Genomic DNA, 15931 nt, shown 5'->3' on the forward strand with positions numbered 1-15931 from the left:
CCTGCAGCTAAGGAAAATTCCTTTCAAATGACCTTTTTGCCATGTAATAATAATCATCATAATAATAATTTTATTATTTATATCTGGCTTATAATTTTATTATTTATATCCCCAGCCATGCTAGGTGGCTCCCGACAGAATATTAAAAACACAATAAAACATCAAACATTAAAAACTTCCCTAAACAGGGCTGCCTTCAGATGTCTTCTAAAAGTCAGATACTTGTTTATTTCCTTGACATCTGATGGGAGGGTGTTCCACAGGGCAGGTGCCACTGCTGAAAAGGCCCTCTGCCTGGTTCCCTGTAGATTCACTTCTCGCAGTGAGGGAACAGCCAGAAGTCCCTCGGAGCTGGACCTCAGTGTTTGGGCTGAATGATGACGGTGGAGACACTCCTTCAGGTATACTGGGTCAAGTCCGAGTCCTGTGGTAGCCACAGTGCTTGTCCCTGATCTATGTTTTAGTACATGGAGATAATAATAAATAATATATAAAAACTGGAAATGCCCAGTGAGCAAAACATGGGAACCTCCAGTCCTTGGCTTCTATCTACAGAAAGTCTGTCTCCTTCCTGTGTTGTATAATCTGGATGGCTGACTAATATCTTCTGAGTCATTCAATGAGCTTGATCCATTCACAGTTCTAGGGGAAGTACTGCTATGGTACAATTACCTTGTTAAACTTTCCCTGTTTTGTATTCCCTTAAGGACAGGTGATCTCCCAGTGCCAGCTCACTATTTGCTTATTGTCTCCTGGGTAGGGAGGGGAGTAGACGTCACAGCACAGGAGGAGGTGGTTAAGAAAACAGTCTGTTTTAAAACTCCTCATGCAGAGGGATCGGCTTGCAGTTGCTTGCAGACGTCTTGGAAGGCACATTCACCTCCTACTGGATCAGCATGGAGGAAGGAAGTGGAATTCTAAAGGAAGGCTTTCTTGTTAAAAAGGTAAGGCGATGTAAACATTACCAGCTTAAAACACAACTAGGTTGTTCTTTTTCTCAGCTTCTCTTGCTGGGTTTTTTTTGGGGGGGGGGAATGGATCAATAAGCAATGTTTCATAAGGAACGACAAGATAGATATGGATTGTGGCTAATGGCATGTGTACACCACTTCCCAAATCAGTGGTGTGAGAGTCCCGGAGGCAGAGTAAATGAATGGGAGAGCACACACAGCCACGGTTGTAAATGTGCAGCCACAGTTTTAACTCTAGTTGGTTTCAGACTTGCAACCTCCCTTTTAAAAATGTGTTTGCCGTCGTTTGGGAAAGAGAGTGAGCTATAAATATCAAATGTAATACATATACTCAGATTATTGCTTTTCCAATGTGAATGTCTCCCATAGCTACGCAAAGGATGTATAAGGCTTAGATACTGCTCTAGAGTTCTATGCTAACATTCTGCTAACATTCCTTTCTTGCTCTGACCTGCAGCATCTTATTCACTGTCAGGTCCTGTCTTGCATGTATGCAGATCTCCTCAAGATCCACCGCTGCTGTCATCTTTTATTCTTGTCTTGCTTTTCAAGCAGCTCTCCCTAAATCCTGCCCTTCTGACCTAGGGTGCAACAGGTCAGAGCAACAATCTAGTTCTTCTTGCTCTACCTGTCTGCTCATCTTGATCTTTTACCTTTTATTGTGCACACTCAGTTTATGTTAGGAGGGCTCCAGGTTCAAAATGTAGCCCAAGTTATTCAAATTATCCTTTTGCAATAATCTGAAACATACCACCTCTCTTGATCTGTCATTGTCTTTATCAGATCTTCAGAAGGGCCCTAATTTCTAACAATTTATCCAGTCCAATGTGCTTTCTCTATGCTCATGTCAAGCGCCAAATTGCACAAGATGCAGGAGATTAATGACTGGATTTCTTTTCTCTACTTCAGAGAAGCCACAGAGTTCCTAATTTGATTGGGCATTTATTCTTTCTCTTCCCCACCATGCTCTTTCCCTGATCTAAGTTGCCCCCAGAGGTTTCCATTAGCCCCACTAAGGGAAAACAGGGAAAACAGAACGGAGACTAGGTGTTTTCTGCTGCTCCAGAGAAGCAGACACGGAGCAATGGATTCAAACTACAAGAAAGAAGATTCCACCTAAACATTAGGAAGAACTTCCTGGCAGTAAGAGCTGTTCGGCAGTGGAATTTGCTACCGAGAAGTGTGGTGGAGTCTCCTCCTTTGGAGGTCTTTAAGCAGAGGCTTGACATTGCATATGTCAAGAATGCTTTGATGGTGTTTCCTGCTTGGCAGGGGATGGGGTTGGACTGGATGGCCCTTGTGGTCTCTTCCAACTCTATGATTCTATGACTCTAGTACTACAGTTGGCTGACAGAGCCGTCTGCTTGGGGGTAGAGTGTAGAACATAAGCAAAGAACTCCTGGATCAGGCCAAAGGCCCAGCTAGTCCAACATCCTGCTTTCACAGTGGCCAGCCAGATGCCTAGGAGAAACCTGCAAGTGGGACAGCTCTATCCATTGTGCTTCCCTACACCTGATATCCAGAGGCAAACTGCTTCCAACAGTGAAATGTCATGTTGTTGAGGTAGCAATATGTTGGGTAAACTAAAAACAGATGAGAACTGCTGTATGGAACTTGAGAGCATTGTCTGAAATCTGGGTTTTTAAAGCTAGAACCCCACCCCGTGCTATGTATGGTTTGAATCCTCTCTGTTGTAAAAGTCAAAGCTGAGTAACACCAAAAACATGTCACTGCCTGAGGCTGAGTACCAAATGATGCCTCCCCCATGCTAGGGCCCACCACTTCAAAAAGTATTGGATTCCCCCCCCCAAAATTTATTGCAATAAATAAATAAATATCTATTGCCCTACCTGGTGCTGGAGGAGACTCTTGAGAGTCCCATGGACTGCCAGAAGATCAAACCTATCCATTCTTAAGGAAATCAGCCCTGAGTGCTCCCTGGAAGGACAGATCGTGAAGCTGAGGCTCCAATACTTTGGCCACCTCATGAGAAGAGAAGACTCCCTGGAAAAAACCCTGATGTTGGGAAAGATTGAGGGCACAAGGAGAAGGGGACGACAGAGGACGAGATGGTTGGACAGTGTTCTCGAAGCTACGAACATGAGTTTGACCAAACTGCGGGAGCAGTGCCGTCTTAAGCGCCCCTGGCGCCGTGGTGCGCCGAATCCTTCTGGCGCCCTCCCGCCCCATTTCCCAGCGCGGTGGGCGCCACGCGGCTGCCACAGGCACTGCTGCGCGGCGGGCGGGCGGGTAGGCGCAGCGTGGTGGGCGGGCAGGCGCAGCACGGCTGCCGTGGGCGCAGCTGCGCGGCGGACCGGCCGGCCAGCGGGTGGGCGCAGCTCGCGGCGCCCTCCTGACGGGCCGGCGCCGTGGTGCCCTGCGCCACCCAGCCTGCATGTAGGGCCGGCCCTGTGCGGGAGGCAGTGGATTACAGGAGTGCCTGGCGTGCTATGGTCCATGGGGTCACGAAGAGTCGGACACAACTAAACGACTAAACAACAACAACAATTGCCCTACCTTGCTGCATGGTAGGGTAGGACCTTTTGAGAGCCACTCATGTCTAGTGACTGTAAAACTGAATTTGGATCTGAGTGAGACAAATCTATTTCATTTCTGCCATGGATTAGTTGGGGTGAATCTTTCCCACTGTATAATAGTAGTTAGTGCTATTATATTAAGGGTACTCAGTACTGGCACCAGGTTATTGTGCTCATACCTGTAACGACTGCCTGGAAAACTGCTATCGTTGCAAAAAGCTCACATGTGGAATTACTAAAATACATTTGGGGAAACCTTGGATATGTGGAAAGAAAGTAAGAACTCTGTTTAAAGTCCTACCAGATGAGAGCACATTAGAGGCTATATAAATCAATTGAGTGCAATGACTAATAAGTTCATGGCTATGCAAAACCAAAGCAGGTAATAATAAATGTTGCTTATAAGCTGCACCTACGATAGACACTTTTTGTTTGCAGGGACATGTTGTCCACAACTGGAAAGCAAGATGGTTTGTTCTTCTCCAGGACAGACTGCTCTATTATAAAGTTGTGGGAGGAAAGAAAGAGTCTTCTCCAAAAGGCAGGATTATTTTGGATGGCTGCACAATGACTTGTCCATGTTTGGAGTATAACAGGCCGGTATGTCCAATTCTCTTCCCATTTGGTATAAATTACTGTTGCTGTGTTGGCTCTAGAAAATGGAACATATTAGAAGGGGGCAGTGCTGGTACCAGGAACTTGTGGGTCATATTAGCTAGACATTTTCCCTCTAGCTAGGGGTGAAGAGCAGTGTTGAAAATGGCTACTTCTAAGCTCTGGAAAAATGTTGTGAGATCCTATCACAAATCTTACACATTTTCTCTAGTTTAGCTAGGGAAGGCAAGTGATAGATATCTCATACTGTATTTTTAAGAATTGAACATATTATAGTACTCAAACATCAAAGCAGCACACCTGAAACCCACACATATCCTTAATTTCCAGGAAAAAGATAGATAGATAGATAGATAAGATAGATAGATAGATAGATAGATAGATAGATAGATGTGATAAATAAAACACAGGTAGATTTATCATGTAGTTTTACCTGTGAAAATGTTTGATCACATCTGTTTATGACCAGAAAGGTAAAGCTGTTCAAGGTCTCTCAAATTTCAGTAAGTATTTCTGAGTGATGCGCTGATAATTTCTAGCAAATAATGTAATGTTGTTTTTTGTGGGTTTATTTGTAGTTGGTCATTAAACTGAAGACAAAAACAAACACAGAGTATTTCCTCGATTTCTGCTCTCGGGAAGAGCGTGATGCCTGGGCGTTGGATATAACTGGTGCTATTCATGCTGGCAACCCAGTGCAAGTCCAGCAACTTCACCGCATGAAAAATTCATTCAAACTCCCCTCAAATATCAGCCTGAAGTAAGTGTTAAATAATGCCTCCATCTGCTTTCCTGCAATTTGTGTGGGGGGGTGTAGCCCGGTTTGTACATAACACTAAGCCAGACACTGGCTAAATGCGAACATGCTCATAGCAAATGTCATGGCTGCTTCACTTCTCCCCCAATTCTGATGCTGTGCTACCTGAAGCTAAGCCATTGTTAGAATCCAAGATTGTGTTTTGTCTCAATTCGGACAAACCATAAGTTGTAGCCAAGGTTTGTTTTGGCTAACCACTCATGGTTTGTTAAGGAGGAAAAGTTTGTGGTCTCCCCATGGCCTTCTGCTTGGCAACTGCAAGACAATAAATGCTGGACTAGGTTGACATTTGGTCTGATTCTGCAGGGCTGCTCTTATGTTTTTATAGACCTGAGGGTCAGGGGACTCTCTGGACAGTGGTGCCATCAGGGCAGGACTTTAGGGCAGAAGCTCAGAGCCCCACATAGAATGACCAGGGGAACCCCCAAATGCAGCAAGGCTGCTTTACCGCATTTTGAAGTGAAGTAATATGCCTTACCATCTAAAGAGGGGCCCCACTGGACTATAAATCCCAAGACTGAGCTTACTTGACAGCAACGTAGAATGAGATGCAGTCAAGCAAGGGCATAGCGCTGTTTGCCAGCACACGGGGCGGGTGTAGAGTGCGCTCATCTGGCCCTTGCCACCACTACTGGGCAGGCACTTACATGTCAGGCGAGGGAGAGACATGTGGAGATTGAAGATCACCCCCAACATTTCCCAGCCTAGTTCGCCCACCACCCCCAATTGTGCATCCAGGGCAATGGCCCCATGCCCCCCCTCTATGCCACTACTTGATTGAATCAAGGATAGAGGACTGAAGGGACAGATATCAATGGTACTCTCCTGTGTGTAACTGGAATTGCCTTCCACTCATGCCTGAGGTACCTTGGATCAAAACTGTGCTCTTTATTGGCTGTATGAATTGAGACAGAGGGATTTGAGTCCCCTCACAAAACCGGATTCTCTATTTTCTTAAACACTAACCCTTTGGCTGGTTTTTCCCCCCAGTCACATTGTGGACAAAATGCATGACAACAGCAGTGGAATTAAGCTCACACCCAACACAGAACAAGGCAGCACATATAAAGAAAGTTTTACAGGTAGGCAAACCTCATGTTACTAACCTCCTAGTAAAGTTAAAGGTAAAGGGTCCCTGACCATCCGGTCCAGTCGTGTCCGACTCTGGGGTTGCGCGCTCATCTCGCTCTATAGGCCGAGGGAGCCGGCGTTTGTCCGCAGACAGCTTCCAAGTCATGTGGCCAGCATGACAAAGCTGCTTCTGGCGAACCAGAGCAGCGCACGGAAACGCCGTTTACCTTCCCACCGGAGCGGTCCCTATTTATCTACTTGCACTTTGATGTGCTTTCGAACTGCTAGGTGGGCAGGAGCTGGGACCGAGCAACGGGAGCTCACCCCGTCACAGGGATTCGAACCTGCTGACCTTCTGATCAGCAAGCCCTAGACTCTGTGGTTTAACCCACAGCGCCACCTGGGTCCCTTTAACCTCCTAGTACTTCAATATAATCTGATGCAAAGGAATGTTGTTTTCTCCCAGGGCCCACCATGGTGCAGCTTCAGAACCTTGTTTTCATTATTAGGCCACAGCCCTGGGACATGAACAATAAGAGCACATCTTCAGTGATTTCTCTCCCACTAGTAGCTACAGCCAGACCTCACATGCTGGTGATTAGATGGAGGTAGCCTACTTTCACATTAGTGGGAGTGGCTTCCAAACCTAGTATTTGGGTAGTGTTTGGAGTGTGGGGTGGGTGGCTAACATGGTGCCCTTCATATGGTGTTCAACTACAACTTCCATCAGCCCCAGCCAGCTAAACAAATGTCTAGAGGTGACTGCAGTTGATCCAACTGCAACTGGAGGACACCACATTGGCTACCCCTGAATTAATGAATTGCTTTAGGACCAGGGGATTTGGGTTCAATTCCCTACTTGGCCGTGAAGTTCACTGGGTGACTTTGAGCCAATCATGGCCTCTCAGCCTATCTACCTCCCTGGGCTGTGATGAGGATGAAATGAAAGGAAAGAGGGAGACCCATCTACACTGTACTATGCTCCTTAAAGAAAGGAAAGATTAAAATGCAAGGGAAAAATACAGCAGTCTGGAGCCCAAACACCTCTAATTTTAGGTATCATTTATGAATTGTGTGTGTGTGCTTCACAGAATCATATAAATGTAGAGTTGAAAAGGTCCCCTTTGCCTGCAAAATGCCTTGAGAATGAGAATAAGGTTATCCAGAAAGACAGTCCTACCTGCCAAGTTTATGAAAACGTGCATGCAAATGTATGCTCTTCAGTCTGGATATATTACAATTTAAGTCTCGTTTCTCTATTAGAGGACGAGTACTGAAAACCTCTACCTTCCTTGGGAATTGACTGGCTGCATGCAGTTTTTGCTCACCTTAACAGCCACCTTTATTCTTTTCAGGCTCTATTCTGGTTGACTGGCTGATTTCCAATAGTTTTGCAGCCTCCCGTCTAGAGGCTGTCCCCCTGGCCTCTGTGCTGGTGGATGAAAATGTCATTAAGCCTGTGGGAGCCCGCAGTGTTGAAGCCATGAGGAATGGCGATTTGACAGAGCAGTTTTTGGACGACTCTACAGCTCTGTACACATTTGTAAGTGATGGGATTTCTGGAATTCTCCTTTCTGCATATGAGGACAATAAAAAAAACGGGGGCAGTCTGCATATGCATTGGGGAGACTGATAGGAAAGATTTGCAGGCAAATGCAAATCAGGCCAAAAGATAACTTGGGGAAAATCTTTCTAATGCTTTCCAAGTTATATCTGACTAATACAGTAGTTGGACTTTGGGTTGGGTGTGGACATTCAACAGGAACAGTTTGGCGTTTATCTGGGAACAGCTCTTTGTACCTGCCATAATGAACCTTAATTTATGCGCTTCTGCGTCTGTTTACTAGTGAGGAGGCAGCAAAAGGCCCCCTGGGCCTCTCCAGCAGCGTTATTTGCTGGGAGTGGTGGCAGCAGTGCTAAGACCTGCAATGGGTGGCTGTGAGCCACCTGTCTAGGGGTGACATCAGTAGTGGTGGGCCCTTTAAGAGCACTGGGGTCCTGGCAACTGCCCGAGGAGACTGGGTGCTGAGACCAGCCCTGCTGTTTATCGTGTCTGGCAAAAAACAAACAAACCCGCTTTGAAGATGGAAGTTTCTAAGACTGAGGAATGAAAGTTCCATGTGAAAGGAGGAAAGGAAGGCTTCTATATTTTGTACTAGTTTTGCTACCCCAATTTCCCCAATATCTTTAATTTTTATTGCAGGCGGAAAACTATAAGAAGAGAACCACCTCCAAAGAAAATATTCATCTTAACATTATTGAACTGAGTGGCACCATTTTAAAACAAGGATTTTTAATAAAACAGGTGACCATGACTTCTGAATCATGTTGGCAAGTGGAGAATGAGAGGCTGGGCAATGCTGTATTTAGTGTCTTCTTAAGCTCTTTTTAAAGAAGAAAGTTGGGTAATAAAATTAAACAATATGGGTTGTATCTGCTTGTACAATGGGACTTCTCTCACCTCTTCTGCTCATGCCCACCCTCAAAAACTGCTCCAGTGCATTGGGGGAGGCTCTGGAGCAGATTTGAGGAGGGCACATAAGGAGAGGAGAGGGGGAGGTTTGCTGACGTACTGTTGAATGCAACCCAAAGATCACAATCACATGAACAGTGTTGCAAAAGAGTGCACATAGGACCAAATGTATAGAAAAAAAATGTGGTGTTCTATGCCTAATACTTCAGTAGGAAATATATTTGCCTTTAGAAAACTAACTGGAATCCTTCTTGCAGAAATGCTACCTTTCCTTTAGCAAATAATGTTTGAGGTAGAGAATAATTGAGAAACACAATCTTTCACCTGATGTGGTACAACACAAAAAGCACTGGACCTTGTGATATTTCTGAATGTATGCTTTAGCTTTTTGTGTGACTTAAGAAATGCTGTTCAAATCATAATTGGCAAAAACAATTTTCTGACCAGGAAAGCCTTTGATTCCCCCCCCCCCCGGACACAGAACTATCTATACTGATTTCAAATAGTTTTGTAAATCGGGTTGTTCCCCACACACTTTGGTGCACTGAAAGTTAAAATGGAATTAAGAGACCATTGTGAAGTGCCTTGGTGAATAGTGAGGTCAGAAACCCCCGCAAGGATTTGTGTGCCAAGTGATCCTTTTGAATTTCATTCTCAGCAGAATTCCAAAATAATTTGCACTAAAACCAGATCTTCTCTTCTATGAAACAGCGGTCCAACTGTGTACATTATTATATTCTGATTCTGAAGCAAATTTGGTTCTCAAAGACAAGCATTCGAATCTAGCCTACAGTTGCTATTCAGATACGTCTGTCTCTATTTGAGCTAGGAAAGGAAGTTGATGTAGTGACTTGGCAAAATGCACAATGACTTCAATTCTGCTTCTGAAAATGTTTCTTTGCCTAACTTGCTTGGCTATGACAATATTCCTCTAGGCTAAACCTGTTTCACAGGGCTGTTGTGAAGATAAAATGTGGTAAAACAGATAATGAGAAACGTCTCAGTGTATGCAGATCTACAGGCCATTTCAGAAGGACAAACTGAGAAACGGAAGGTGAAATGGAATCTATTAATCTTTTCAACTTTTAGGGACACAAGAGGAAAAACTGGAAGGTGAGGCGCTTTGTCCTGAGGGCTGACCCTGCTTTCCTACACTATTATGACCCCACAAAGGTGAGATGGTGGACTCCCAATACATAAACTACCTCATGTCTTGTGTGTAACTTTTTGGTAAAATACCCGTGTTTCTCCTAAAATAAGACACGTCTTATATTTATTTTTCCTCCAAAAAAAACACCACGGCTTATTTTCGGGGGATGTCTTATTTTTTTTGAGCGGGAGCTGGCAACAGCATGCCCCGACCTGTTGAGAGCCGGCAGCAGCGCACCGCGGGAGCAGAAAATAAAAATGGCAAGGCTGCCCTTGTAACAAAGCACAATAATACCGTAATACTGCGGAGCTGCGGAGCTCAGCGGGGTTCCGGCCCTCCCATTTGCATGCTGCTGGGGAGCAGAAGAAACGCCGTGATCCAAGGATCCAAACGCGTCGGCGGAGCAGGAAGCAGCCGCAGAGGCGGCTGTGAGAGAAGCGGCAGCAGAGGAACTGGCAAGAGGCGGCTGCACGGGAGCCGCTTCGGGGAGCGCAGCGCAGCGCGAAGAGCCTGGTGAGAGGCAGCTGCAGATGCAGATGAAGCCCGGGATCTGCGTGGGCGACTGGGGGTGAGCGCCCTGAGCGCAGCGGCGGTGGCGAAGAGGCGCCCAATCAGCTGAGAAGCGGGCTGATCGGGCGCCTCTTTGCTACTGCCGCAGCGCTCAGGGCGCTCGTCCCCAGTCGCCCACGCAGATCCCGGGCTTCACCTGCAGCCGCAGCTGCCTCTCACCAGGCTCTTCGCGCTGCGCTGCACTGCACTCCCCGAAGCGGCTCCCACCCCCGCAAAACACAGTGAGGCGGCCGCGGGGGAAGTGCCGAGAGCGACGGTAATCCCAGGGGCTGGTAATGCTGCAGCGACGGTAATCCCAGGGGCTGCGAAGGTGGCTGTGGGCGTGCGCCAAGCCCCAAAGCACGACGGCGGCGCTGGAGACGGCCACTGCGAGTGGCATGAAAAGAAGAAGATCGCCAGCAAGCGCGCTGTTGCCTCTTGCCGGCTCTTCCGAAGGCGCTTAAATGCCTTCCTTTCCTTGCCAGACCTGCTCCCCCCCTGGCTTATTTTCGGGGGATGTCTTATATTTATTCTACTAATGAAAAGCCTGACATGGCTTATTTTTGAGGACCGTCTTATTTTAGGAGAAACACTGTAGATCTGAATTTTTTGTGCTTAAGTTAGACTCCTGTGAGGCTGAAACTAAACCTATTGTGCTCAACAAATATGGCATCTTTTGGGGGGGTGCATGTTGTGCCCCGGCTCTCTCAGTTGCAGGGGCAAGGCGGCACACATGGCGCTGTGTTTTGTTGTTATGCTAATTGGGTTGGTTGCTGGAGTTTGGTCTGTGGCTGTGCACACACCAAATATTTAAAGCACATTCAGAGCACATTATTTCCTTAAAATAATTTTGGGCACTGCAGTTTACTCCTCACAGATTTATAATTTCCAGCAACCCTTAAGAAACTACAGTGCCCAGAATTATTTGAGGCAAATAATCTGCTTCAAAGGTATAATTCACAACCTGTGTCGATTTATGACACTGCTGGGTTGATTTTATCACAATTTATTTATGATTTCATTGAATTATATAATATGCGTTGGTTTTGTTGATCTTGCTGTGTATGTTGCCTAGATAATGTTTTTATTAAGGCAATTCATCAATGGAATCAATTAATAATAATTAATAATAGATGGGCAAAAACTGTCTGATGCAATATAAGACAGCTTCCTAGGTTCCTATAATTTCCCCCTTGTCTTTAGAATTCAACTCTGTTATTAAAACACTTTGGAGGAAGACATGTATAATTTTTTAAAATTAAGATACTACCTCTGTACATAATTAACACCTAGAACCTCCAGTGAGCCCAACACTGCTGGAAAAGAATTTCAGAGGCCTATTCCTAAAGAGGAACAGGCTGGGACAAGTTTCATGTTGTGCTGATGTGGCCAACTACTGCATGTCTTGCCAAAGTGAAATGTGTTGCATAGAACATATAATTCATATTCCTTACTTCTCCCTTTGGACTCTTTCTACCCACCATAGGAAGATAACCGACCAGTTGGGGGATTCTCTCTCCGTGGTTGCCTTGTCTCAGCATTGGAAGATAATGGAGTCCCAACAGGCAAGTATGAACGTAACAGTTCCTTCGGTTGTGGAGCTCTTCACGTGTTCCTTTCTTGTTTATGAATAAAGCTTAGTATGAACCAGCTGCTTACACTGGGAAAGCTGAAGCCATTTCAGATATTAGGGCTTGGGCTCCCAGTTATGGGAGATTAAGTGGTAATGGTAGTGGGCATAATGAAATCCACAAATTCCACACCCTCCTATTTTAGCCAAATCACACCTCCCCTGTAGGTTTCCAAAAACAGTAGTTTAGGAAATTGTCATAAAGGCCAGGCGGCCAGGCCCTGTTTGCCCCTTCTCCAGTCTTAGCACCAATTAGGGTGCCTTGAAAAAGGACAACTGTGACAATAGGAATGGCTCTCTTGATTATAAATAGCTCAAGCAGCCATGTTGCCAGATTAAGGACAGTATAGCATGGAGAAAATAAGTGTTGCTTTTTTGGCCTTTCATGGCACTTGGGTGGGTGGGAGGTCATGTAAAGATAAAGAGAAGAATTCAACATCGCATCATACTTCACACTCTTGTGCAAGCATTTCTGCTTTCCAGATGAAGTGGTATGCCCTTTCTGCTGTTCTAGAAATTCTCCCAACCCTCCAAAGTGGATTTGGACAAGGTGTGTGGGTGCTCAGGCAGACAAGAGGGGGAAGAAACCCACTTTTTTTAGCGGGAGCCCTTGCACTAGCTTCCGCTAGCACACCAGATCCAAGCCTGTATTTATATCAGTGCACAACAATGAACCTGGGCTACGTCCACAATATTTTCACACCACACTAAACGTAACCGGCTGATTATCACAATACGAATATATCATATTCTGTAATCACCTTAACATAACACCCAAATCAGTCACATAATATAAAAGTCTTATAAAGTTTTTTTAAAGTCCAAACCATATATATTGAATATTAGGCCCAAAATAAATCAATACATAGACGATGGTACAGCCAAACGCAAAAGTCCATAGTACATGTAAGGTTCATAGAGTCCAGTACCATCCAAACATAGGATATGACAATTCCATGAGGTAACAAATCGTAGACTGTTGATACTGCATGGAGTTCAGTATCAGTCCAAACGAGAGAAGTAACAACTCCATGAAGTAGTAAAAACAGAGAAGGTTCTTTTAAATCCATTAACTCAGCATTGATCTTGTCTAAATCATGAGCCGATTGTTCTATAATCAAAAGCATAAGGTCATATGAACATTTGTTCAGAATGGACACCCATTTTTCAACAAATTCCTTATTGTCCTTAAATAATGTGGGTCCCATAGGACTTTTTATTACTTCATGGAGTTGTTACTTCTCTCGTTTGGACTGATTTATTTTGGGCCTAATATTCAATATATATGGTTTGGACTTTAATATACTTTATAAGACTTTTATATTATGTGACTGATTTGGGCGTTATGTGTGTCTCATGTTAAGGTGATTACAGAATATGATATATTAGTATTGTATTTGTATCAGTGCAGTAGGCAAATCTTTAAAATTGTAGTATAAAATGTAGTATAAACACTGACAACTGGGAAACACTAGCCTGCAAGCGCTCAAATTGGAGGGCAGCCTTTAACAAAGGTGTCATAGGCTTTGAAGATGCTCAAACTCAGGACAAAAGGGAGAAATGTGCTATGAGGAAGGCACACGTGGCAAACCCTCACCGTGATCAGCGCCCACACGGAAACCTATGTCCTCACTGTGGAAGGACCTGTGGATCCAGAATTGGCCTCCACAGTCACTTACGGACTCACTGTTAAAACCGTGTTAATGGAAGACAATCTTATTCGGCTCCGAGTGATTGCCAAAAAAGAACACACTCTCTTATCAACAAAAGCAAGACTGTGTTATCATATTCAAACCCTCTCCCTTGTGAGATTTTGCTATTACTGCAGTAGTTGTACTGTCCCTGTCCCTGAACCTTGCTAACAGTCTTTGCCCTTTCCTTTTTGTTGCAGGAGTGAAAGGGAATGTGCAGGGCAACCTCTTCAAAATCATAACAAAGAATGACATTCACTACTTTATACAGGCCAGTTCCAAGGCAGAGAGGGCAAGCTGGATTGAAGCCATCAAACAGCTAACATAGACTTTTGCAAATTTCTGATGTGGACAAAACCATTGACTTGGATTGTTGCTTTGGGGGTAATATAATAGTTGGTTTTTGAGGTGCATGAGTGAGTTATTTAGGCTGCATCCAACAAATCTACTTGGGCCTTTACCGCACTTTCCTTATCTGAAGACTTGTACCTTCAGATTTTTAAAAAAGTCAGCTCCTGTATGTGGTCCACAATACTTATGCATCATTTTCCTAGAATCATTCTGGGAATTCTGAATATTCAACCAGGTACAGTCATCTGAGTGAAGCTAAATCACATGACACAGAGTTGGACAAACCTAGAATGGGGACATCAAGCTTGGAAATTGAATTGGACCTCTGCCATCTGTTTCCGTTTATCTTCACAGCCCAGAAGGTTATCGGGATAGGGTGGGATTTGCCTAACAAGCCCCATCAGCAGAAGCCCTGCATGTGCAATGGGTCTTTCTCCCCTTTCCTCCTCCCATTCCCCCTGAAGTTGCCTGGGGGGGTGTGTGTCAAGAGAACACCCAGAATAGCATGCAGGGGCAAAAGAGCAGGGAAAACTGTTCTGCCTGTCAAGATGAAATACTTGTACAAACGGAAGGTTCATCATTGCACAACATTGAATTCCTCCCATAGTGTTACTGATTTACACCAATATAATTTCATTGCCAGCTTTTAGATGGTTTTAAGCTTCAGTTCTGGGGGTTTTTATAGAATATTATACATTTCTAAGCTGGCCTATTTGTGTATGACAGTTTGAGTTCCTGAGAACAATTTGCCTCTTACAAGCAGAAGTGCCTTCTGCCAGAAGGGAGAGGAAAGGGGGAAATGGCAGGTCCAATATTTTTAATGTTGTGTTTTACATGTGGGAAATTAATTTCTGTAGAGGATAATGATGGGTAATCTCAAGATGGGTAATCGCTGCAGTTTGAACTGCATGCCAAATATAGTATTTTCTTTTCTTTTTTAAAATAAAAATGTCCTGTGAAACACTTAAGAAGCTCTGACACACTGATGTTTCACAGAAGGTAATGATTTAAAAGTCATATTTGGGATATGTTTTAATGATCTTCCATATTTTATTTTTTGTATGATCTTTTCTATGATTTGTTTGTATTTCCAATTTGTTTATTTATTCTGTAGCTGTAAAATTGCAAAAAAGTTTTTTTAAAGAAAATAAACAGTGATGAGCCACTTATAGTATGCCTTTAAATGTTAATAATTTCAAAAGCACCAGAGACTTAGCCTAAATTTGGCCTATGGATTTGCTTGTTTGAGGAAAACAACTTTATATAATAAAACTCAACCGTCACAACCAGCAGGAAAGATGATGTGCAGAGTTGCTGCGTTTGGCTGCCGGTTCAAGCCTGAGCATATATTTTCAAACACCATAATATGAAACCCTCCCATTCAGTTTTGAAAATTACTGTTTTCTGTGCATCCAACCTTTCATTTTGCCGAGATCCCAAATGTAGCCACAGAGAATTCTGTGTGTTTTCTCTGAAGTCATATAGCAAGGATGGGGAATCGGCTGCCCCCCAGATCTTGTGAGACTCCAGTTTCTTTCAGCCCCAGTCAGCATAACCCAGGCACAGGCAAACTCGGCCCTCCAGATGTTTTGGGAATACAACTCCCATCACCCCTGACCACTGGTCCTGTTAGCTAGGGATGATGGGAGTTGTAGTCCCAAAACATCTGGAGGGCTGAGTTTGCCTATGCCTGGTAGTGGCATAACCAATGGTCAGGGATAATGAGCGTGATAGTCCATGTTCACCATCCCCCTTCACATAGGAAAGCTTGTATACAAGTATACAAATTCTGTATACTGGCTTCTTAAATCCAACTGTTAGGCAAAAGGTGCATGTAAAGTCCTGTCTTCCCAGTCTGATCCACCCTTATGTTGGGGGCATGCACACGATGTGGAATAGGGACTGCTTTATTAGGAACGCTCCTTTTTCTCACCCCATTGTTTTCTTCATGTTGTCATTGTATGACTGTCCACACCAGAAATGCTTCGGATCAGATGATATACAGCTAGGAAAAAGTACAACTACATATGTGCTGCCTTTTAACATATGGTAGCTTATCATAGGCTGTGTACATAG

General features: G+C 44.4%; 1 protein-coding gene across 1 annotated transcript; it reads left to right on the forward strand.

Annotated features, from left to right (window-relative positions):
* The first annotated feature begins 627 nt into the window (after positions 1-627).
* On the forward strand, positions 628-15024 carry PLEK2 (pleckstrin 2). The gene is made up of 9 exons (XM_035113861.3): positions 628-944; positions 3947-4108; positions 4702-4883; positions 5931-6022; positions 7367-7554; positions 8215-8316; positions 9574-9657; positions 11670-11748; positions 13705-15024. Exons 1-9 carry the CDS (start codon positions 897-899, stop codon positions 13830-13832), a joined length of 1065 nt encoding a protein of 354 aa, XP_034969752.3. The 5' UTR covers positions 628-896; the 3' UTR covers positions 13833-15024.
* The last annotated feature ends 907 nt before the right edge of the window (positions 15025-15931 follow it).

Source organism: Zootoca vivipara, chromosome 1, assembly GCF_965207765.1.
Source record: "Zootoca vivipara chromosome 1, rZooViv2.hap1.1, whole genome shotgun sequence".
NCBI lineage: Eukaryota > Metazoa > Chordata > Lepidosauria > Squamata > Lacertidae > Zootoca > Zootoca vivipara.

Coding starts and splice junctions, on each gene's coding strand:
- PLEK2 (XM_035113861.3), top strand. CDS start 897: ATGGAGGAAGGAAGTGGAATTCTAAAGGAAGGCTTTCTTGTTAAAAAG. Junction 4,109..4,701: donor GTTTGGAGTATAACAGGCCG/GTATGTCCAATT, acceptor GTTTATTTGTAG/TTGGTCATTAAACTGAAGAC. Junction 4,884..5,930: donor CCCTCAAATATCAGCCTGAA/GTAAGTGTTAAA, acceptor TTTTCCCCCCAG/TCACATTGTGGACAAAATGC.